We start from the raw sequence: 25,947 nt of genomic DNA, 5'->3' as shown, positions 1-25,947 counted from the left end.
ATATAGACTTGCTTCATTAAAGCAGGGAGGGCTTGACAGTATGGAAAATAATGTGGTCCTGGGACTGTCAGACAGACAGCCTATATCTGTGTTTGCAGACAGTGCTGCATTAATTTGGGAGTTTAATCTGTGGCAGTACACACACTGCTGTATGTAGGGGAGCGATATGTTTAGTCTACAGTCTATAGATAAGAACTTTATTCTATTCAGCAGCAAAGGATGTTTCATTTCCTGAAGTTACGGAGACTTGATACGATAGGATGAAGTTGCTGGACTAGATACAGAAAATTGAATTCTACACACACACATATTTTCAGGAAACCACTCCTTTAAATGTGAAGTGTCTTCAAGTGTTTAATGCCTGTGTGGTGTTTGTTGTTTATTTGTGTCCTAGCTCAGTATTTTTCCCCGCAGTGTGACTACTTTCATGGTAAAAGGTATGACAGGGTTATTGCATTTGTATTTTCACTTCACTCAGCAATAGTGCAGTGACATGAAAACACATTGTGAGTGACTGAGTTCAGATTTATGCTGCCGTCCAGTCATATGGTGGCGGTCTGTAAATAATCAAATCTGGACCAGACAATCCAGTGATCAACAGCATGAGCATCGATCTGTTCAGCTGGAAACTGATGACATATGTCAACCAAGTCAGCAAGCCTGACCACCCAATCCCGTTTGTCGCCTCTTATGGCAAACATGGGTTACTGAAGATCAATATTCTAAACTGGATCTTCATTGGCCATGAAAGTGGACAAGTATGGACCAGACAGTCCAGTGATTGACATCATGAGCCTTGGGACTCATGCTCTCAGATTTCAGAGGACCTGGACTCCAAAATGGTGGTCCTAGACACCCAAATATTGTTATCAATACTATTCTGTTGTGTATTATGATCATCACATTAATTGTTCTGTAATTAAACTGCAAAAGATACCATATCCCATCTTGTAGCAATCTCAGGGATTTTTAAAAAAAAATGTTTGGACTTTTTCTGCATCCCTATGGCGCTAATAAATTGTGCTGCATCCATTGTCAAGTTCTCATCAGTACAGGATGCTAGAATTTGCATCCTGTGAATCCTTGGGTCAGCGAGTCTGACCATTCAAACACATTAGTCACCCATTACAGCAAGAATAGGTTCCTGAAGACCGTGGATCAAATGTAGATCTTGAAAAATGTCAAGTGGGTATGACCACGCCGGACATGACAAGTGAAATGTTTGCTGACAAGGATGCAGGGAAACATTCCAAGAAAGGAACAGGATACAAAAATGATTCTGGGAGTTTGATAACAGTTTCATTCCTAATGGGAAGGGTGTGGTGATTCAAGTATTGAAATCAGATGATAGTTTTGGTGGAACTAAACACTTTGTATAAAGTCCTCTACTTTCTATACCCTATACTCAAGTGCGTTTATTGTGTCACAGTAAATTCATTATAGCATTGTAGTAGCATTGTTGCTGATCATTTCTCCTTTCAGTCTCTAAGTATGTATATTTGAGTGATGTTTGGGTTCAGATCGTGGTGCTCAGTGACCATGTCACTGATGTGGTCATTAACAGCTTGAAAAAGTGCTTGAAGTGTCTGCTTGGTATGATCATCCATTGGCAGGTGTGCTTGATACACTTGTAGTGTGTCATGTATGCTTGATACATCAGTAGTGAGTCATGTTTTGCTTGATACACCTGTAGTGAGTCATGTATGCTTGATACACCTGTATTGTGTCATGTATGCTTGATACACCTGTAGTGAGCCATGCATGCTTGATACACCTGTAGTATGTCATATCTGCTTGATACACCTGTAGTGTGTCATGTATGCTTGATACACCTGTAGTGTGTCATGTATGCTTGATACACCTGTAGTGAGTCATGTATGCTTGATACACCTTATTGTGTCATGTATGCTTGATACACCTGTAGTGAGTCATGCATGCTTGATACACTGGTAGTGAGTCATGCATGCTTGATACACCTGTAGTGTGCCATGCATGCTTGATACACCTGTAGTGAGTCATGCAAGCTTGATACACTGGTAGTGAGTCATGTATGCTTGATACACCTGTAGTGTGTCATGCATGCTTGATACACCTGTAGTGAGTCATGTATGCTTGATACACCTGTAGTGAGTCATGTATACTTGATACACCTGTAGTGAGTCATGTATACTTGATTTACAATAACCCATTGCCCGATGTCCCAGTTCAGAGTTTTGTTCTGTCAGGCAAGAAAATTTGTATGTATCACACTGAATCGGTGTCCACTCTGCTTTCCAATGTTAATTATGTTGGGTTTTTTTAGAAATCAATAGGAAGATTGGTCAGTATAGAGGAAAAAAATTCAGGGCAAGTGATTTTTCATGTGTCACTGTACCGGAGTACACTATCAATTTTTAAATTATGTCCACCCTTGTTACCAGCACAAGATGTGCTTAATATACCTACCCATTCACTGGCGGGCTTATGGAAAATCACTGTTCTAGTCATAAAATATCTTAACCATATTTAAACCCAGTGCTGAAATTAAAAAATGCACAATAATTTTATAAAATTAAAAATTATCAGGTTTTTGTAAAACTCTTTACTCAGGGAACTGTTAAAGAAGTTCAACATTGAAAATGTTGAAAATGTTGAAAATGTTAAAAATGTTTACTCGAATGGATAAATGTGCATGTGAATGATAAAGTTCACAGTGTAACTAATACAAAACACAAACAAACTATTATGAGAGGACTGACTGACATTTAAGACAATGACTTGTCCCTACAGAGAGTATTTAGAACATCAAAGACTCTGCATTTGCTTAGGGGGGTCACCCCAACACACCCCAAAATTAAATCTAAATTTAAGCCCAGCGAAAAAAATCCTGTATTTTGGTCCATATGCCAAGTTTTGTGTAGGTTTAATGTGTGATTTCCTGTTAGTAAAAAATGACTACTTGGTTTCAGGAGGACGACATCTGAGCACCAAAGACGTATGCAATTGAAAATACATTACCTTTTCATTGTCTCATGAAGATCACAAGAAGGGCCAATCATGTCCTGCAGTAGGTCCCTGAAAATTGCCATCTTGGCCTTGGTTTTCATTCTTGTCACATGTGACAGAGAGCCGACTAAACATATAAATAATTCGCTGACCAATCACACTGAGACCCACCCCAACGGAAGCAGCAGTGGTCATACTGATGGCCACGAGAAGCATCATGGGATTGAAGTGGCAGGTCTGCACTTTCACAATGTCCGAGCTCCACTCTTGTTCACCATCGTCATTCTGTTGGCAGGACTCAGCAAAGTGGGTAAGTTGTCCCCATCATCATCACAATCATCATCATCATCATCATCATCATCATCATCATCATCATCATCAATAGCAGCAGCAGCATCAATCTTCTCTTCTACCTCCTCCTCCACCTCTTCCTCCTTATCTACCTCCACCTTCTCTTCCTCCTCCTTATCATCATCCTTCTTCTTCCCCTCTACCTCCTCATCCACTCCTCACTCCCATCCTCTCTTCCTTCACCTCCTAGTCCTCATCATCATTATCATCAGCAGCAGCATCGTCATCATCATCATCATCAGCAGCAGCATTCTTCTCCTACACCTCCTCCTACACCTCGTCTCCTCCTCCACCTGCTCCTCCTCCTCATCATCCTTCTCTATCACCTCCACTTCATCATCCTTCTCCTCTACCTCCTCTTCCTCCTCATCATCGTCCTCTCATCTTCCTCTGCCACCTCTCCTCCTCCTCATCATCATCTTCTCTTCCTCCACGTCCTGCACGTCATCATCATTGGTATTTATCTAGGATTTGAAACTAAAGTGCCCCTTGTAGGCAAATAATGAAAAAAATGTTATTTTGTTCAAATTATTTTTTAAAGATTATGGAAGTCAATTTTGATTTTGTGTTTGGAGACTGCATTCCATGCAATACCATCTTTTAATTATTCTGTACATTGAGCTTTAGTGGTACATTGAATTTCAAATTTGGTTGGGTTTGTTTAGCAATCTTTGCAAGCTTTCTGTGAACCTTTCTGAAAAGCACTTGAATTGTATTAAAGACTGACTAGCACAGTGGGTTCTGTACGTCGCCAAGTAAAGCTGTTAATTGATGTTAATATCTTTACATGATGTGACATAATTATGTGGTCCAGCGTTTGAAGGAGAGCTGAAGGCAAGAAACTGTTTTCTTAAAGCGCCTTCCATAAATGGGTACCCGGTGGTATGAAATGTAAGGTGACTGTAAACCTCTCTTGCACTTCATCAGTACATGGATGATTTATACTCCCTTTGAAACTGAGAATGATCATGGAAATCAATCTGAGACATTAATCAGGGTAGTGCTTTAACTCTAAGGCTGCAACGATTCGCCCAAGCCTTGACTCATTTGATTTTCGATACTGGGCCCTCGATTTGATCAGTATGGATTTGATCTGTCATACAATGAAAAGCATCAGATTTCATTTAATTATCAGAGTCGGCGATTTTAGTGTGAAGTCCATCGTCAGTTTAGCCATGTCTACTAGCCTAACAATTCTCATTGGCTAATTAGCCCAGCTTCAACCAATCATGTTTCGCATTATTCTAAATAGGTATTCAAATATTGAATTAAAATAGTGAGAATGGCTATCAAAAACCTGCCTAGTGCATATTTCAACCAATCTACAATTTCGATTTTCAGTCTGGTGGTCTGTTTAATGTTTTCTCAGTCTTATTTGAATATAGATAAGTTGAAGTTTAGAAAATGTGCAAATAATCGATGTTTGTTTATTTCAGGGTTCCATTATGCAGACTTCCTATCATCAAAGCTGCCAGAATCTTGGTAAGATGGGTTTTTAATAAAACATTTAGCACATTTATGTAGAAATGCTTAGTCAGAGCTGGCTGTCAATATAAATCATACAGATTGATAATCGTTAACTAAATATTGATCAATTACGAAAATATATTGTCGACATAACTTTGATCAAAAGTGACTAAAAGTGTCTGACAGAAATGAATATATTATGGATTATGGATTGTTACAAAAACAGGATTGTTACATAATTTAGAAGGAGACCTTGAATAAAGTCCTAAATTTGCATATTGTGCAAGGAAATAAATACTGTTTTTAATCATTATTATATTATATTTTTATTTATAATATTTTCTCATATTTCTGATCATTTTAGCTAGCTCTAATGCAGACCCCCTATTTTATGCTGTATTGGGTGGAAGGTGCAAGTAGAGGGATAGGGTTTCTTTTAAACTGGCACATACTGGGGAAATCAAATGCCCATATCAGAGCACCTTGCCCTCCAAACATCAAATAATCATTCCCACAGAATTTATACTTGACAGAGACCCAGTCAGTTACCATTATGTAGACACCCTATTTGGGTGTTCCAATATATTTGGAGGGAAATTCATCATTGGCTTTTTATATTTATATTTTACTTCTTTGTTGCAGCCTGCTCATCCTCATTGGAACGGTGATGGGTGCTATTCTCATGTAAGTTGAATAATATTACATCATGTATTTGCAGTTTTTTCATTTACCCATTACTACCTAAATACAGGGAAAGATTCTAATGCCAAATTTCAGCAGTAGACCAATTGTTGAGATAGCATCAAAATCAGGTAATGTGATACACTTGTCTTTATCACCCATTCTGCATATCTTGACCATGACATTCTGCATATCTTGACCATGACATTCTGCATATCTTGACCATGTTGAACTGGGGCTCTGACAGGTAGCAAAAATATGTTTCGAGTACTCAAGGGATAAAATCTGACCCAGACTCGAGTCCCCGAAAATCATAGTATTTCACACAAAAATGTCACACTGAAAGTTAAAACGTCTGTATTAAATTGAAAACTCACACGAAATCTTTCCATAAAATTCGGGGCATGGTTTTTACGAAAACACAAACCTGATATCATTGACTAGCATCAGTCTGTTCTGTGCAGGGCTAAATTACTCAGCTGAGTACTTGCTCAAACAGCCGAAAACAGAACCCAGTTCAGGTGATGTATAACGCCACATCTTGCAACACTAGTACAATACTAATACAACAAAACTGAGCGTTTGAAAAGCTTTAAGACCGGGGTAGCACTTAGGTTCAACCCATAATGCAGAAACAGACAAGAGGTTGTCAAAATCTACATTTATTAAAGCAATTTTTTTTAACCATTATCATATGTGAATTTCTTTGAAAAAAACTGCACTTTGTAACATGGTGAAATTTCCACATCAGCAGTTAACGACATTAACAAAGCAGTACGTGTTGATTGATGCATGTGATTTGAAAACTAGCAGTTCAGTAAAGTGATGCCAGTTATAAGAGAAAACATTGTATTGAACATGAAATAATCAAACTAGCGCCATAATTCAATTCTTGTAACATTCGGTATCAAGTTTGTTAAATTGTCGAAAAAGAACTTGTTTGAGTGGCATATTTAGACGTTGGAAGTCAGATAAAACAAGTATATATGAATGACAACTTCTTTGATTCTACAGCACGTTTCGATACAGGTTCTTGTATCTTTTTCACGTGTAAATGTGTGAATGTTTTCAAATGGAAAGCTTAATTAAGTATTGATGAAAACAACTGAAACTCTGAGTTCAATGCATGTTAGTGTCTCATATGTTTTTGAGTCAAGTTTTGTAATCCCCAACATATCTCCATGTCAGCGTGGTTTGCTTTTTGCCCGGATTTGGGGAAGAATCATCCACACTGACAGACTTGTGTTTCATGTTAAGATGTGTTCGCATTGAGATTATTGAGCTCCCTGCGTGAGTCGGCATAATGTCACAAAGGCAACACATTGTTTGGTGTTTTGAAGTGCCAAGATCAAAATGGGTTCGACCTTTTCTCATCCAGGACTGCATTTGCGGTCATGTTTAGTTTAGAGATATCTCTGTTTTTCAGGCACTCAAGTGCTGAAATTTGGACTCGAGTCCTACCGTACCCAACCCATTGCCGGGTAATGGAGTACCTATCAGAGCCCTGTAATAATGTTGAACACCAGAGCTTGTCACCATCCATTAGACCATTTGGTCAATACTCATGCTGTTGGTCTATGAAATTTGGACACTGTTTAAACAGTGGGGTGAACCTTGTTTGTTTTCAGCAACATGATACATTCTACGGCTAGTTCCATATGACAAGGAGGTCATTAGTTTGTTGTAACTTTTCACTTTTTTGAAAGAGGGGCCACTTGTGGATAAAACAGCAATGTGTGTGAGTTGCACGTGTGAAATTGACATTTCACTACTCTTGTTTGTTGATTGCTTGACTGTTCTGACGTCGAGTGGTCGCCTCTTGTCCAAAATAACAAAACATGACAACAAAATAATGATCATTTATTAAACAACTTAATTATTCGGAAGTCCAAAATGTTTAGACAAATCATTAGAGTTGGTCTGTCGATTTCATGTGATTGTGCGAAATTTGGTTTCGTTGCAATAGTTAGATTTTGTATTAGTGAGCAATTCATCGGTCTCAAATGAAATCAAACAAATTGTAATTACTATTTCTTATTAATATTTTTGGAGGATATTTATGTAAGGCACATATCCAGGCAACTAGTGCTTGCTCCAAGCAGCTGACGTACATTTCACTCAGTCATTGGATGTCAGTATCAACTGCTCATCATATTATTAGTCTCAACTCCCTGGGGAGTATACATCTCTTGCTGCTTCTAGGCGCACCGAGTTATTTGTAGCGGTCGCATCCTATCAAGGTACCCATTCACAGCTGGGTGGACTGGGACACATTATGAGTCACAGTACTTTGTCCAAGTTTACTGCACTTTGCTTTACCCACGACAAATTAAAGTGTTGCAACACTTCACCCTCACTGGATCACTAGCCTGGCACTTTAGCCAGCTCGCCCACTACACCCTGGATTACTGGATATCACTTTCACTGCAGCTAAGAGAGATCCTAAAAAGACAGGCACTTTTCTGCCATTTGGTCTCAGCAGAGAAGATTGGCCAGTGTTTCAAACCAGCTTTCAAGGATCATATGCTACTCAAAAAAACTGAAGGAACACCCAATGCATTCAGAGTTCTGTCATATCCTGAGAAATAACAAGCAATGTAAAAGAACTGGGGACCTTTACTTATTCTTAATAGTATATTCCACAGGGGCACCTGTTGCCTGTCTGGTGCAGGAGTATGTCATTAAAAAGAAAAATGACAAGCTGCACATGTTTGGAAGTGACCATTATTCCATATGGTACTCAGTCATTGAGCCAATATCCCAGTAATGAGATTCTATGCAATAGATACAACAGCACCTAAGTTCTAACGCATTTGTCTAAATATTCAATACACATATGACTGTTTCATTATAAATAACTTATGTTACATACAATATACAGAACCCAATACTTATATTACTTGTCTCTTAACATAACTGAATATTTTAGTTATTGTTAAGTTAAAAAGAATGCCTGCCGCCATGTAGCTGGAATTTTGCTGAGTGCAGCGTAAAACTAAACTCACTCACTCACTAAAAAGAAAGCTGGCAGAATACGGCATATGACATCAGGAATAAATTCTGTATATTACTGTAGATAAGCTAATCTCATTGATAAGCTGACACCTATCTTGACCCTTAGAATCAGCATGAAAATGTTATGTTTGTATAAATTTTACATTTAGAGCAAAGCTTGTGATTTAAATTATGCACAATACTAGAATATATTTCTCTTGGTAAAATTATTGTTTTAGGTATTATGTGTTACTGACCACGCTGTCAGAATTCATCTGTAATATTATTTGGTATGTTTCTCTGGTAGATCGCGTAAGAAAATGTATGCACAGCTGATTGCTATAACTGGGTCTGTATGCCCTACAAATACATACAGTAATCTTAATCCCTGCATACACAATGCCTATCAAGAACACATTAGGGCTGAAAAGGTAAATAATTATGTCTAGTGATGTTTATTTCAAATTTCTGGTCACCAGAAAAAAGTTTGAGAAAAGGGTTACCCAAATATAACACGACCCCCTTCAAACAGCTGCTTTTTTGGTCTTCAAAGTTTTACTTATCTACAGTAATATGTGGTACTTATTATCATTTTAAATCTTTAGCATGATGAGCAAATGCTTTAACCACTAGACTACTAGTTTTAACCACTAGACTACCAACTCTAACCACTAGACTACCAGCTTTAACCACTAGACTACAGCTTTAACCACTAGACTACCAGCTCTAACCACTAGACTACCAGCTCTAACCACTAGACTACCATCTTTAACTACTAGACTACCAGCTCTAACCACTAGACTACCAGCTTTAACCACTAGACTACCAGCTCTAACCACTAGACTACCAGTTTCAACCACTAGACTACCAGCTCTAACCACAAGACTACTAGTTTTAACCACTAGACTACCAGTTTTAACCACTAGACTACCAACTCTAGCCACTAGACTACCAGCTCTAACCACTAGACTACCAGTTTTAACCACTAGACTACCAGCTTTAACCACTAGACTACCAGCTCTAACCACTAGACTACCAGCTCTAGCCACTAGACTACCAGCTCTAGCCACTAGACTACCAGCTTTAACCACTTGACTACCAGCTTGAACCACTAGACTACCAGCTCTAACAGCCTTAGGCACTAGACTACCAGCTCTAACCACTAGACTACCAGCTCTAACCACTAGACTACCAGTTTTAACCACTAGACTACCAGCTTTAACCACTAGACTACCAGCTCTAACCACTAGACTACCAGCTCTAGCCACTAGACTACCAGCTCTAGCCACTAGACTACCAGCTTTAACCACTTGACTACCAGCTTGAACCACTAGACTACCAGCTCTAACAGCCTTAGGCACTAGACTACCAGTTCTAACCACTAGACTACCAGCTCTAACCACTAGACTACCAGCTTTAGCCACTAGACTACCAGCTTTAACCAGCCATTAATCATCTATGAAGAACAGGTGTTGTATTGAGAAGCTAGCTAGTTTTAGACAGGAATATGGAAAAATCCTGTTCTCCCTTCAGTGATAATGAACTAACAACTAGTAGAGATAAAAATAACTTGAAATGACAAATCTAAAAAATCTATTCCTGAAAACAGTTTATACACTATCCTCTCACATGTCTGTCCTTGAGTATTTTGAAAGCCTGTAGTTGGTATGCATTGTTAAGTACTTTTTTTGACAGGAAGAAACATCATTTCAGGCAATATTTGTAACTCATACTCCATCATTTTCAGCTTGTTTTTTAAAATATATATTTTAGAGAAATTGTCAATGTCTTCATGAGACTTTAGTCCATGTGTACTGTAAATATGCAAAGTTGTTTAAACGAGCAAAAAAAAACTGTGAAAACTCCTACATACACAAACACACACACGCACACAGAGAAGGATCATGACTCGGCTATTTGTGTGCAGACCAGCAATGGATAAAAAAGTAAGGAGACCTTTATTTTTTCCACTTCAACATTTCAGCAAACAGGTAGTGCATGTTTAGATAAATACTACCTCACAAGCTGTGTTTCGGTAATTACACACTGTCACTCCTTGTCAGCAATCTCATGAAGTAGTTTACCAAGCTGCCATGTCTTGTTAAGATGCTTACATAACACTACGTGGTCCTAAAACACCAACCAGGCTGTAGTGCTTAATAAACATGCTACTCCAGACTTCCACTGCCAGCTTACATGTAAAATTTAAAATAAAAAATATAGATTTAAATTTAGATCAGTCTGAGTCAGCATTTCTTCATGAAGCTTGTTACTGATCCAAACTATTAAGGGTGTGTGAGTGAGTTTAGTTTTACAATGTTTCTAACAATATTCTGACAATATTATGGTGGGGAACACCATAAATAGACTTCACACATTGTACCCATGTGGGGAATTGAACCCGGGACTTCAGTTTGGCTAACTAACTTTAACCACTCGACAACCCAACAGCCCAATGGCACAGTGACAAGGGTTCACATAGATTTGTTTAAAAAGTGTGAGTCATTAACAATGTCTGATGTAAAGTGCTTAATTCTGCTTCTGAAAACGTGCCTGAAATTTTTTGCTTGTGTTGAACATTGTTGGAATGTTAACGAAATCTTAGACTAACAACTTGTTTCTGAAATGAACATATTTTACAGGAAAACGTTATTTGTATCTTTAAACTTGCCACATTTTCTAGACTTGTGTGAACTTTCTTGGATAATTGCTTCAGGATCTGTATAATGACAGATTGATGAAATCTGTCTAACTATCATAAAATGTGCACATTGTTTTAATGAATGTAATTTAATTATCTCTGTCCTGACTGGCATTGAGTCTCAATGGGATAAGATAAGAAGTTATGAATGTCAGACTGACATGTGAATGAAGAAGAGTGATTTGTTTGTTTCAGATTGTATGTAAATAAAGGGAAAGTGAATTTCTCATGGAAGGCCTTCTATTTGTGTGGGGATCTGTGTTTGTTTATAGGGCATCATTTTTTTTTATTTGTCTCATAAAGCCACTAGATTCTAATATAAACATGGGTTGGTTGGGTGGAGGGAGAGGGGGCGTTTGAATAATAAAGAATTATCAGAATAATATTCTTGTTTCTCACTTATTGCAATTCTTATTCTTATTATAATTTCTCGTGTTCTTTTGACTTATGGCAGCAATGGATTGAAACATTTTAGATAGATAAATGTTTCATATGACAATATGGTACATTTTAGGCTTGAGCCAGCAGTATTGGAATGAAACAAAAAGTTGGTGGTTGAGGAGTGGTTACCAATAAAATTGAAAGAATTGGTTGGGCAATGAGAAACACAAAAATGAAAAAAGCTGCTCTTAACCCTGACAATCTGCTTAAGTTATTCAAGGGATGAAAAAAGCTGTGAGCCTTAAGGATCTGTCCAAAACAAAAGCTGTAGGTCTGAATGGTTTTCAGACGGCATAGGGCCGAGTTTCAACGTTACATTCAAACTCTTTTGAGGAAATGAAAACATGCAACTTGTGCTGTTGAGTGAAATGACATCAATTTCACTTGCTGATGTGGTTCACATCTTGATTTTGTCAAAATAAAGTTTGGTTTTTCTTGAAAAGTTTGTTGGTTGCATAGTTGGCAATGTTTAACACCCCACTCAACAATATTCTAGCCATATGGTGGCAGTCTGTAAATAATCATGAATGAACCAGACAATCCAGTGATGAACAGCATGAGCATATATCTATGCAACAAGGATACAATGACATACATCAACCAAGACGGCAAGCCTTACCACCTGATCCCTTTACTCGCCTCTTATGACAAATAGGGGTTGCTCAAGACCAATTCTAAGCCACATATTCAGGAGCATAAAAAAAGTTCTAAATGAGTGATCATATTTGCGCACCTGTGTGTAGTGTTGGGAATCGGATACCAAATCCACTATCAGTCATTTGAAGACTTGTGAACGATTATTGATACTGTTTGAAATCAATACAATTTTAATGTTATCACCATTTCTGTTTTTTTTTTCTAATTAATGTTAAGGTAATTATTCTGTTTGTTCATGCAGCAAAGATTATCAGAAAATCTCATTACATTGGCAATACCTCTCCATGTCTGTGTTTTTCTGATTTCAGGTTAAGTGATGCAGTGCAGTACCTGCCATCATTCTTCTCTCCACACACGTTCTTCCAGTACCTTCTTCCTCCGTGAGTATAAACCCATCTCACCTGGTCTCCTGATCTATGTCAGTGTGGTCCCCAGATAGCACTTGTATAAACCCATCTCACCTGGTCTCCTGATCTATGTCAGTGTGGTCCCCAGATAGCACTTGTATAGAATAACTGGTTTCCCTCACTTATCCTATGAGCATAGGAAAGATTGCTATGATCTTTGCAGATTATGCAGTAAGGATGGTTTTACATCGCTTTTAGCAATATTCTAGCAATATCATGGTGCTTGACACCAGAAATGGACATCGCACATAATACCCATGTGAACTGAACCTGGTTCCTCAGCGTGACAAGCGAAAGCTTTAACCTATACTTATCCATTATATACTTTCACCACTCTTAGCAATATTACAGCAATTTGACATGGACTTCAAATAATAGTACCCATGTAGGGGGTTGGAGGTAATGGGAGGTTGAACCCAGGTTGAACCCATCCTAGAGAATGCTTCAACCACTGGGCTACCCGACTCATTGTACAGACTCCTAAATGTGGGCTGTTGTGGTTATATCTAGAACCACACCAGGCAGTGTTACCATGGTGACCTTGGAAGACCAGATCTCTGTTGTATTGCTTGCAGCATTCAGTCAGTTTGGTGAAAACCTGGCTATGTGGCACGAGAATGTTTATTCATGTATCATCTGTTAAGCTAAGTTCTTATAGTGTAAAAGTGCGTGAGAAATGTTTTCAATGAAATCAAAGTTCTTACGAACCTATTCATGAAGAAGGTACTATTTGCTTCTGTTCAGTAAATGGGTCCCCGGTGGGATAAGTCATAGGACTATTAACCTTCTAGCACCTTACAAGTTACAGGCAGCTTGGGTGATCTACGGTATTGAGCATTGTCTGTGGAAACTAGTGCTTTGCAAATTCATTGATATTGTCATGATGTTTTACAGATTAAAATCATAGAATGTTTGGGTTATTATTTTTTTGTTATTATTTGAAGGTAACAAACTACAATACTGATGTATTCTGTATTTTTAGAATCATCTTGGAGGCATCCTTCAGTCTTCATGACAGGACGTTTGCTGACAACATTGGATCTGTCCTCCTGTTTGCTGTCATTGTGAGTTCACAGGATCATGTGACCCATAAAGGTTCTGGGGTAGAATAGGCCTTCAACTACCCATGCTTGCCATAAAAGGCAACTATGCTTGTCATAAGGGGTGACTAATGGGATCGGGTGGTCAGACACGCTGACTTGGTTGACACATGTCATCGGTTCCCAAATTGCGCAGATCGATGCTCATGTTGTTGATCCCTGGATTGTCCTATTCCGGACTCGATAAGTTACAGACCGCGACCATATAGCTGGAATATTGCTGAGTGTCGCGTAAAACTAAACTCACTCAATCACTCACTCACAGGAACATGTGATCATATTACATATGATTTGTTAAATGCTTCGCTTGTGACATACCCTGTACCATTTTAGCAGAACCATATGTACTACACACTTCTCTACATCACATGTGTAACATCAAATCTGTTGGGGAAATTCCTGTCTCCAGAAACCTATGCTTGTCTCTCTCTGAAGATTTTAGATTGGAATTGTTGCTCATCCACCCAAGTTATCATATCCCCAGTGAGACTCCAAGTTGAAACTTGTTTTCCTTTTCTGTCTGAGATTCTAGGTCAGAATTTGTCCCACTGCCTGTATTCCTGTCTCTCCGATTAGATTCCACATTAAAATTAGTAGTATATACAATGACAGTTCTGGACCACTTTCAAGAAATGTCTCTACAAAGCCTTATTTAGTAAATAAGGCTTTGGTTGGGCCATTAGCTCTTGCTACTATTACCCCTACTACTTAACGTGTGTTGGAGGTAACACTGTGCCGTACGGTACGATCAATAATTCTTCTCTTACAAACCCCCTACCCGGCCCATCCCTCAAGTAGTACAAGTTAGGTTCGTCGGCTTTCATATCCACTTTATCTATGTTGTAAGTTTTGACTGACCATATAGGATCGGTGGCCCGCTTACGGCTATCACCCTCGTGTTCCCCCGGCTGGTATAGATACCTCACACTATAAAAAGTTGGGGCCTATGTCATGTTTATATCGATGAAACAGTTTAACGTGAACCGCCTACGATCTCTTTGGTGTTCATAATAAAGGCTTGCTGGGCTTTTTGTATCCCCTGTTCTATGTACTTTTTTTTCTCGTCCTCGCTGATAGCAGACTTACGAGACTTGGATCGAATATCTTGTTTCACTCCGTTATATTTTTTGAGTTCAGAGAGGATTGAACGAAACTCCTCTTCTGAGATCTTACTGTCAGAGAGTGCCGTGGAAATACGCTCACTCACTGTGTTCAGCTTTGCTTCGGCCAGAACCCTGATCTCGTCGTGTTTCAATGCCTTACGATGAAGTCTGCGTGATACTAACTTAAGCGCCAATCCTGCTAACCCTGCCACCCCTGCCGTTATTTCAATACCTAGCACTATAGGTGCAGCCACGATGGTAGCCAACAACCCAACGCCTGCCGCCCCTAGTCCCATGCTGGTTGCCATAAGGGTAGTGTCAGCCCCGTCCACGATATTGAAAGCTCTATTGTACTTTTTACATAGTGCTTTCCGCGTGTCACGGTCTTGTTCTAGTTGGCGTTTCACATCACATAACTGCCTCAAGCGGAACCCATCTACGGTTTCCAGCGTTAAATCTGATAACGACACCCGTCTGTACACGTTGTCTTTGAAGTGCAGGATATATAATTCATCTTCCTCACCAGGCTGATCGAATCCCTCCACATCTCCTAGGTCGTTAAGTGTAGTGTTGGGACGATGACTGGTCATTATTATACTATTACGATATAATTTCCAACTGGTTTTCTGATAATAATTCAGGGGTGAACTTCATACCCATGAAGTGTATGTTGTCAGGCAGGAAGATCTTGGTTAGTGATATCTTGTTTTCCACGATCACGTTGACCCCCTGCAGACTGGTGTTGGAGCCGACATTCACCCGCACGTAAACGTTGCAAACTTGATACTGGTGTCGTTTCACCCACCCGAGTTTGATTCCCTTCACGATCTCGACATCATTCCCCGATGGTTCCCCTAGGTAGACTTTGATGACCAGTGTTGAGTTTGCCGGTAGACTCTCTAGTATACTGACCACGCCTTCGAATTCAGACACCAACTGCAATGTCACGTTTTGTATGGCCGGTTTACTCGATAGCATGTGGGCTGCCATAGTGTTGAGTGGGCTGACGACTACGCTACGTCTCTGAGTTGGGACGTAAGCCACGAGCAGGGTTCCATTGTTCACGACTTTGTTTAGGTGGTTGTCTTTGTTATCCGTGAACACGTAGGGAGAGACGAGTCTAATATTGAGAAACCAGTCGTTATCGGGTAACAACACCCACTTGTCATCTTCGGTGAAGATATGGTTTGTTTCGGGCGACGGTAGTGCTTTCAACATCGTCTAAGTCGAACAGTTTACCCCCGAACGATGGGTATATTATCCAATTATTATTACCGGTGTTGACAAGGGCGTACTTAGTGTTGACTGTTGCTCTTGTGGTATCTACTATATCACTTAGGGTTCCACCGGAGGGGATTTCAACGCGTTTGTAAATGTTGTTTTTCAGTTGCAAGGCGTACGATTTACCATCTACTCCGGGAGCGTCGAAACCGCGCGTGTCTCCAAGGTCGGAGATCCCGATATTGACGCATTTTTTAACTCCGGGCCCTTGTGCGCTGGTCATTTTACATGAAGCGTTAAGCTGAGGTATCCTATATTTACAGGATTATGATTTATATCTAACACCGATATTATCAGCTCAGATATGTTGCCCTGGGTTAATCTCTTATACTGCCGTGGTGAAAACGACTTGGTTCTACCGTCGTTGTATTTCTCAGTTTTCACCGGCACTGCTCTCAGTATAGTGGAAGGGTGACCTCCTTGAATGTTGTACGTTGTGCTCACCTGACCGAGATGAATGTACAGCTCTCGGTACGGTACTAGGTCGGGTAACTTCGTGCCTGTGACGGTTGTTGTTGGTTTTATCTCGTCAGGAGACATACCGAGTATCCTCGCTAATGGTCGGCCGAGCCTCAAGGGGTTTCTTCCGTTGTTGATTAACACCACTGTACCGTTTGAGTCGTTCATCTTGAGTTCGGCTCCCAAGGGTTTGAAGACCTCGTCGTTTAGAGAGCACACGCTGTAGTAGCCGTCAGTTATCTGACTGCGAGTTCCACTGACGAACAGCTTATTGTTGCTGGCGTTGATGTTAGTCCATTGCGGTAGGTAGGTGATATCGCAGAGTGCGACTTCGAGTTGACCTGACGTGTTATCGATCGCGTGCGTCAGCTGAACGGCCTCACCGCTCGTTATTCCTGGAAGTGTTATGTACATATTATAATATATAAATTATATATTATAATATGGATTTAGCACACTTGAAAATCGTGGTGGAAGGTAGTACGGGGTTTAAAACAACCTTTATTAATATCTTTGAAAACTATATTGCGTCCGTTAATAACGCGCAGGCGGTGGTAAACTGGAATCAAAACCCAATGCAGTTTTGGCAGAACCAACTCAACTTTGCTGTGTGGTGTGCGACGACAGGGTCGGGTGTGACACCAGACTACGGTATAGACGAACTGAGTAAGGCGGTTATTTTGTTTCATATTTATTATCAAACGAGACGAATATTGAAGGAAATAAGTGCTCCTCTTCCCCAAGATAAAGCGTGGAGTATGACGAATAACCCCTATGATAAACGCGCTTATGAACGTGTTTGTGGGGAGTTTGAGATTCCAACGAATAAAGACTTTCGCCTTCCTGGTGTGAACCATGGTCTCGGTATAGTTCTCGTGTACTTCTACAGGTCCGGAACATATTATGCCGGTTCTAAAGATGGTTCATACAACCCAAACCGTCATACATTTACAGGCCCCACAACGAATGAGAAGATCCATGTCAGCTGTATAAAGCAAACCAATCCTGATGCAGCCACAGCCTGGACTAAAATGATCTCAAAAACATCGAAAGAATTCACTCGTGCTGGTACAATACGCTTGAACGACTCGATTCGAACGTACGTGTGGGCGCTGTTGGGTGCGCAGTCGATGACGCGTTCCAACATCCTAGGTAAGGGAACTGCTTACAACGCTCAGAAACAGTTCGTTTCCAACGTTGAGGATGCTATAAATTCTCCAGTTGATCTCCCGCGGGCCATCGACCGTTACCAAAACGTGTTAGAATACGCCAGATCGAAAGTCAATTACGTGTTCGGCGTGGGGCTGTACATGGCTCCGAGTGATATGCAACTGAGAGTAAAAAAAGTGGTGGGTTATAACAACAAAATAGTCATAGCCACGGCGGATCAAAAGTTGGGTATCAACCCCGATATTAACACCCCCTATATCCCACACATCCCACCACGTGAAACGGGTATAGTGGCGCCACCCCCGGAGCCTAAAGTTCAACCAACACCACAGGAGGTGGCCCCCCATATTCAGGCCTCCTATCAGCAGCATATTGATAATAAAACAGCCCTAGTGGTTGGTGGGGTAACTTTGGGACTTATTTGGTTAAAGATTTCTTAGCCGCTACGTACACCAGACCCGCCACGGCGACGATGGCTGCCCACATGTTTTGACTGAGCCACATGGCAGTTTTAGCCAGAGCGCTCAACAACCACGAGACGATGCTACCCAGGATGCCGGGAAGGGCTTCGGCGGCTTTACCAGCCAGTTTAGCTAGGCCTTCCCCGAGTTTTTTTATCCAGTCTTTAACCCCACCGCCTGTGGGAGTTCCCCCGCCGCCAGGTGTGGGGGTTCCTCCCACCAGTGACACCAACAGGGTTGATATAATGAAACCCAATGCAGTCAGAATGCTGGCGATGGTGATCCCTTGCTCCCGGAACAATATCCGAATCCTGTCTGCTAACGTGGTGTCTCGGTGGAGGACTTGATTGATGGTTTCCCATATACGGCTGACCTGGGATCGAAGCTTTTCTTTGAAGGAGGATGCTGTCTCCAGCCAGACCTTCTTTTCCTCTTCCAAATCACGTATTCGTTTCTCGATGGGGGCTTTCAGAGCCTCGTCCTCAGTTTCACTGAGTTTTTTCCTTTCATAGGCGATGTGGTCGTCTATCTCACTCATTTTTGCCGTGCTTTTCCAGAGATGACCACGAATGGTTTGCATTAACAGGTCCAACCCCCGCAGTTCCCGAAAGGTACTTTTGAGCCCCGGGAAGGGCTCGTTCTCGTAGTCGGCCAACACCTTTTTAATATCATAAGTCATGTTTTGATCCGATGGGGCGTCCCTGATGCCTTCCAGACTTTGAACTAACTCCGGAGGAATCTTAGGTCGCGCGCCACCGTAATATTCTAAGCCTAGTTTATCGCGGATAAAGTCAATCCCATATTTTCTGGCCAATGTTGATAAGGCAAGCGGTTTTCCCGTGCTTTTATTCACGAGATCGGCATCCGGGTGAGCCTTCAAACGCAGCGTTTTATTGATGAGGGTAAACTTGGAATGTTCCCTTCCCGGCTGCTTGATGTTGTCTCTAGTTTCAATTGCGTTGTAATAATCGTCGACGGCGCCCTTAATGAGTTCGGCCCTTTGCTTCGATAATGAGGTCTCAACTGCGTCGACAGCCGGCTGTAGGCCCGTACTGAATGAGGTCTCCTGGTCATCATCGAATGCCTGGGCACTATCGCCCGACATCTCCGTCATATCTATGTCTTCATCCATTAGTATTAAAAATATATTTCATTTATATAACAATGTACGGTAGAAAATTAGATCCTTTCAGAAGATTGAGAGAGCCATTAGGCGCCAGAGCCGTGCGACAGTCGGTGACCATCACCAACAATCCCAGCAAGATAGACCAGAATCAAACTCTGCTGGTTAGATTTCCAAACCTTGGTGAGAATGACCTCATTGTACCAGGCACTGTTCGACTGGCGTTCAATATCACGTTGACCTCCGACAACGACAAACGCGAGCTAGTGCGTAACGTGGGTCGAGCTATCATCAAGAAAACGACCGTCAAGATCAGCGGTAACGAGGTGCTGAGCATCGACGACAGCGACGTGTTTCACTGCTACAGGGATCTCTGGAAAAGCGAGGGAGAACGAGTCAATGATGTGTACCAGGGTATCAGCAAATCAACCCGGGCGCGCATAGGGTATGTCTTCACGCAAGACCAGCAAGACAAGCTATCGGACGGTGAAAAGGCCATCGCTCGAGCATACGGAAATCGATTCTGCGTGCCGCTCGACTTCGAGTTGCTCACGGGACACGCGCCGTTTTACCAGGCCGCGCTGGGTGATAGGCTCGAATACGAGCTCACGTTTAACGATTATAGCAAAGTAGTGCGTACGCCGAACGGTGATGAGGCCAGTTATGCCATAGACAACATCTCTCTGGAGTTCGACATGGTCACTAGCCCGGAGCTGGCCAGGCAGGTTCGAAGCCAGTACTCTGGGAAGATGGCTATCCTGTACGATCGCGTACTGAGGCATAGATCAGTCGTGCGAGATAAGAGCGACACTGTGTGGAATATCAACCTGAACGTGCCGGCGCGATCGATGAAAGGTATCCTGGTCGTCCCCGTGGAGTATTACGATCCATTCCGGAGGGACAGCGAGAAGTTTTTCAACCCCGAGATTGAAAAGGTGGAAGTGACCATCGAGGGCGTGCCCAACCAGCTGTTCAGTCATGGTATGAGGCCACACCAGCAGTGGGATGAGATAAAAAAGCTACCAGTTGGGGATTATATAACAAAGGGCCTGGACCTCGGCTCCGAGCAGATCGGTGAATACCTGACCACCAAGTACGCCCTATGGTTGGACATGCGATCCACGGATGATGATAAACTGCACGGTAGCGGGCGCCGTATAGATAACGGCAGCGAAGGGATAACCATCCAGATTACTAAGAAGGCTCAACCCGCTGGTAAGTTGAAATTATATCTGTACGTTATTATGGACGCGCAACTTAATATAGACAATGGGAGATTCGTGCAAGCCATCTACTGATGGGGGGTACCCCCCCACACCCCCCAACAATAAACTGCCACAACTACCCACTGACCCACACTGTGCCATAGTGTGCGGGCAGACTGGCTGTGGGAAGACCGTTTTCGTGTTGGATATGTTGGAGGGTTACTACAAGGATGTGTTCGATAACATCTTTATCATGTGCCCTACTCTGAGCATGAATAAAACGTACGCGCGACCTTGGGTGATGACGGACCCGGACGTACACAAAATCGACCCTGGAACACGCCTGCAGGACTGGTTGAAAGCTCTTCACGAGAAATTTAAAGGGGAACCGACGCTGTTCATACTGGACGACTGCAGCGCTAATCGCGAGATAACAAAAAAGAGAGACATGCTATCGTACCTGGCCTTCTCCGGCCGGCATGCAAATCACAGCGTCTGGGTGCTAACGCAGATGTTCAACTCAGTGTTGAAAGACCTCAGGGAGCAGACGCGATGGGTAGCCTTATTTCACTGCAAGGACAGGGATTCGTTTGAGGAGTGTTTGAGAGAGAACGATGTGATGAGTAAATTAGAACGGGAACGGGTGAAGAAACAGCTCGCTGAAACTAAACACGCTAAGCTCGTGCTAAAGACCGACCAACCAGTAGCATATAGAGTATACTAAAGCTAAGCAAAGCTAAGCAAAGCTAAGGAAAGCTAAGCAAAGCTAAGCAAAGCTAAGCAAAGCTAAGCATATAGCTATGATATTTGAAGTATTTGTCGTGTGCAACTTAACCTTCATTTCTCTGTGTTTTGTCTGCATCGGGTATTATATAGTTAAAACTAAATCTTACTTGTTATATTATAAGATGGAGTGTGAGGAATTGCTCGAACAGTTGGGGGGTACCCCCACTGGGGGTGTGGGGGATTCCCCCAAGCGAGAGAAACTGGTGGCGTTGGCTGTTGGCGGCAAAGCCAAACATTACTTTGGAGACTACACTCCGGATAAAATTCACAAAATGTCAGCCGAAGAAATCGATAAGCTGTACGCTAGATACGAGTCCCGGCTCGGAGCAGAAATGACAAAGACAATAGGATCGGCTATGACCCAGATATACACCGGTATTGTATCACACTTCCTTCCCATTCCACCAGAGCGCCGACTTTACCTGTGGGAGGACCTCGAGAAAGACCCTTTTATCGAACACGCCGTGAGTTCTATCAGCTGCGGACTGTACCACAAATATGGTATGTTGTTGGCTCCAGTGACGGCGGCGATTATCACGGCAAAACATTGTCAATTTGAGAGAAAAAATAATAATAATAGTATAGATGGATGCTGCACAGGAAACCCCAGTGGAGGTACCCCCAACAGTGATGGAGGAGACCCCACCCCCAACAGTGATGGAGGAGACCCCTTCAGTGGGGGTACCCCCAACAGTAACCAGGCAGAAGAATCCTAAGAGAGTAGCTGCCAGTAAAAAACGGTGGTGTAACCAACATAAAGTGGCCAACCCCCGACTGTTGTTGGCTGTAGGTGTAACTGTTGCCTTGGCTATCTCGTGGTTATACGTGGGGGTACCCTCCCACAGTGAGCCACCACCCAACAGTGAGGTAACCCCCACTGTCGACCCGCATATCATGTTATAATTTTAATATTTTTATATCATATACATAATGTCTGAGGGGAAAACGTTCGTCAACGACGCATACCACGCCACAGTGGTCGCCAGTCTAGCCGTAGGGTACGCTCGGTTGACTAAAATGGTGCTTAAACAACCAACTATCAAGCTAGATTTCAACCTGCAGGATATGGGTATGCTCATAATGAACCTTGGTATGGCGATGGCCACAAAAGACATCCTAGTAAAACAAGGGATCATACCTGATAATATAATGAAATAAATATAGGGATGGCCACGATAGCTATGATGGTCGGTGGGGCGTTAGTGAATGCCCTGGCATTTTCCGGGAGTAATTTCCTCTTCTCGAAACTACGAGATGATCACGCGGCTGAAATACAGGAAGAAAGGAAGCGGCACGATCTCGCTACTGAGAAATTACAAAGAGCACAGGCCAAGTACGCTAAAAAACGTCTCCAGAGGATCGATTTTATTAACGAACAACTCCAGCGTGAAAACCATGCCGTTCAAACATTCAACGATGTCGATGAAGCAATGAAAGAATACTACCTACTAACTGGTAAACAATTGGAACCGCTCAATAAACCCACACTCGCTCAGTACTACACACCATCCAAGGGACAAATGAATCGTGAACTGGGCTTCATAGTGTTGGGTATAGCAGCTACTGCGTTGGTTGCGAAGCAATTGAATTAAAATACCTATATAAGTAAACATGAGACCCGCTCCATACCGATGCGAATACATACTTATGGGGAAGACCGAGGCCTGTGGTAGGAAATGCAGGAATCAGGGGTTCTGTTGTTTCCATATGGGAAGTCCTAACTACACGTGTTCTGTGTGTGGTATCGGGGTTAAAGGACATTACTGTCTATGTAAAGCTCACGGAGCGAACGTAGTCAGACATCAACTCATCTACGAGAATAAAAAAGGCTACATAAAAGAACGTAGGCGACTGCTCAAGATAGACTCCAATGCGTGAAAGGGTTACCTCCCTTTACTGTGAACCAATTAGACATTGGTTCTCTTAGGTGTAAACACAATGACTACTGTACGCGAGCTCAAGCGGGTCGCAAAACAGAGAGGTGTGATCGGGTATTCTCGAATGCGGAAGTCAGCATTGTTGAGATTACTAGGTTTAGAAGCACCTCCTTCAGTAAAACAATTAAAAACTCAAGCAAAACAGCTTGGATACACGGGTTATTCAAACCTGGGGAGAGCCGGGTTAACCGCATTGTTATCACATGCCCCCGTAGCACGTCCCACTGTAAAACAACTGAAAGCCGAGGCACACGATTTGGGTTTAGGCGGGTATTCCCGTATGAGAAAACCACAGCTTGTAGAATTATTACGACAGAATAGAGCTATTGACCTACAGTTCGTGCGCACTGAGTGCGCTGTAGGCAACTATTTGAGAGGTTGGCGCATGCACGTTGATAGAAACATAGACATTACAGATATCAAGCCTCTGATAGCTGATAAGGTCAACCAGGAACTAAATAACCTAGGAAGTATCAAGTTTCAGATCACAGTGAAAATGTCGCTCGATAAGCAGGTTGGGAGTTCCACTGAATATGTTCAGCCTTACTTCCGAGGTCAACAAGAGGTCGTCACACATACAGAGACCATTGACGCATCAATCGATACCAGTTTTCAGCAGATACGAGAATACCTAGAACGCTACACACACTTGGGGTCCGGGTGGGCTGTAGATAAAATCGATAATGTCTATCTAGACATAGCTAACTACGTGCCGTTCAGAGGCGGGTCATACCTAGCCTTGCCTCCCTACTATAGGAACAAACATGCCATAGTAAACGTTAAGAATAGAGGAAACGATTGCCTGAGGTTAGCTATCAGGTCAGCCTTATTTCCAGCTGGCACTCATTCAGATAGGCTTTCTAGCTATCCCCAAGACGATGGGCTCAACTGGGATGGTATAGATGAACCCACCCCCATATCCCAGATCACTAAAGTAGAAAAACAGAATAATCTGGCTATAAATGTCTTTGGGCACGAAGGTAACAAAACAATAGTACACAGGGTCAGCCCGGTGAAGGATCGCCAAGTTATCAATATATTCATGATCCAACGAGGTGACAAGTATCACTACACGTGGATAAAACATCTCAGCCGGTTGTTGCACGACCAGTCGAAACACGATGGGGAAAAACACTTTTGTGTACGATGCCTACACGGTTTCAGTCGAGCTGATTTATTAGAATCCCACCGGGAGGATTGCCAAGGTGTGGGGCAGACGGCCATACGAGTCGACATGCCTAAGGAAGGTGATAATATCCTAAAATTCAGTAACCACAAGAACCAAATGTCTGTGCCTTATATTATATACGCCGACTTCGAAGCCTTAGTTGTGGGTGGGGATTCCACCAGTGGTAGCTTCACCCACAAGATACAAGAGCATAACGCCTGTTCGTTTGGATACATTATCGTCCGTTGTGACGGGGAAACGAAAGCTCCGGTAGTGCATAGGGGGCCTGACGCGGCTGAAAGGTTTCTAAAGTGTTTGCAGGAGGAAGAAAAAATTATTAGGAATGCATTGTATAAAATCGCTCCCATGCGTCTGACCCGAGTCGACAGGCTAGCCCACGCTAGTAGCACTAACTGTCACGTGTGTGACTCACCACTTAACGGTGATTCGGTGAGAGATCACTGCCACATAACTGGTAAGTATAGAGGCGCCGCTCACAACGCGTGCAACCTCAAGCTTAAAATCAACCCTAAGACAATAAACATCCCCGTTGTATTTCACAACTTGAGAGGGTACGACTCACACTTGATCATGCAGGCCATCGCGAAAATCGATGGTAATATAACGTGCATCCCCAACAACATGGAGAGATACATCTCCTTCAGCTTAAACGGACTTAGGTTCATTGACTCGTTTCAGTTCCTCCTGTCGTCACTCGACAGTCTGGTCAAGGCCAACAATACCTTCCCTATCACCGATCGATACACAGACGCCGAGACTAGACCCCTGCTTATGAGGAAGGGTGTGTACCCCTATGAGTACATGGATAGTTGGGCCAAGTTCACCGAGACCAGACTACCCCCTATTGACTGCTTTTATAGCAAGCTGAATGAGGCGTCCGTCTCACGAGATGATTACTCGCACGCGACTAACGTATGGAATAAACTGGGTTGTAAGAACCTGGGTGATTATCACGACCTGTACTTGAGGACAGATGTACTGCTGTTAGCCGACGTGTTTGAAACGTTTAGGCGGACGTGTTTAAAGCAGTATAAACTCGACCCCGCATGGTATTACACCAGCCCAGGTCTGTCGTGGGACGCCTTGCTTAAAAAGACCGGAGTTAATTTGGAATTGCTCACAGATTACGACATGCACCTATTCATTGAGAAAGGCTTGCGAGGTGGGATTTCCATGGCATCCAAACGATACGCGAAAGCAAATAATCAATATGTGAAAGGTTGCGATCCTAACAAGCCAACCAATCACATTCTCTAACTCGACGCAAACAACCTGCACGGCTGGGCCATGAGCCAGTATCTACCTACAGGGGGATTCGAATGGGTACCCCACGTTGATGTTATGGGGGTTGCACCAGATTCGAATAAAGGGTATATCCTCGAGGTTGACTTAGAGTATACCAAGGAATTACACACATCACACAACAGCTACCCCCTGGCCCCCGAACGT

At 42.3% G+C, this 25,947-nt stretch overlaps 1 protein-coding gene across 6 annotated transcripts in view; it reads left to right on the top strand.

Annotated features, from left to right (window-relative positions):
- The window catches only part of LOC137281670 (sodium/hydrogen exchanger 1-like), a 105,646-nt gene that overhangs the window by 20,912 nt on the left and 58,787 nt on the right, over nucleotides 1-25,947 (top strand). For all 6 annotated transcript variants that reach the window (XR_010956753.1, XM_067813063.1, XM_067813062.1 and 3 more), the window contains exons 2-6: nucleotides 2,949-3,295; nucleotides 4,773-4,818; nucleotides 5,446-5,487; nucleotides 12,586-12,657; nucleotides 13,667-13,748. Coding sequence is in view for 5 of the 6 variants with exons in the window: in XM_067813063.1 (XP_067669164.1) it covers nucleotides 3,037-3,295; nucleotides 4,773-4,818; nucleotides 5,446-5,487; nucleotides 12,586-12,657; nucleotides 13,667-13,748 (501 nt within the window). In the remaining variant the exon portion in view is untranslated. The remainder of the gene's footprint in view (nucleotides 1-2,948; nucleotides 3,296-4,772; nucleotides 4,819-5,445; nucleotides 5,488-12,585; nucleotides 12,658-13,666; nucleotides 13,749-25,947) is intronic.

The sequence above is a fragment of the Haliotis asinina genome, chromosome 4 (assembly GCF_037392515.1).
Source record: "Haliotis asinina isolate JCU_RB_2024 chromosome 4, JCU_Hal_asi_v2, whole genome shotgun sequence".
NCBI classification, from domain to species: Eukaryota; Metazoa; Mollusca; class Gastropoda; order Lepetellida; family Haliotidae; genus Haliotis; species Haliotis asinina.
This window is presented reverse-complemented; position numbering and strand designations above follow the sequence as displayed.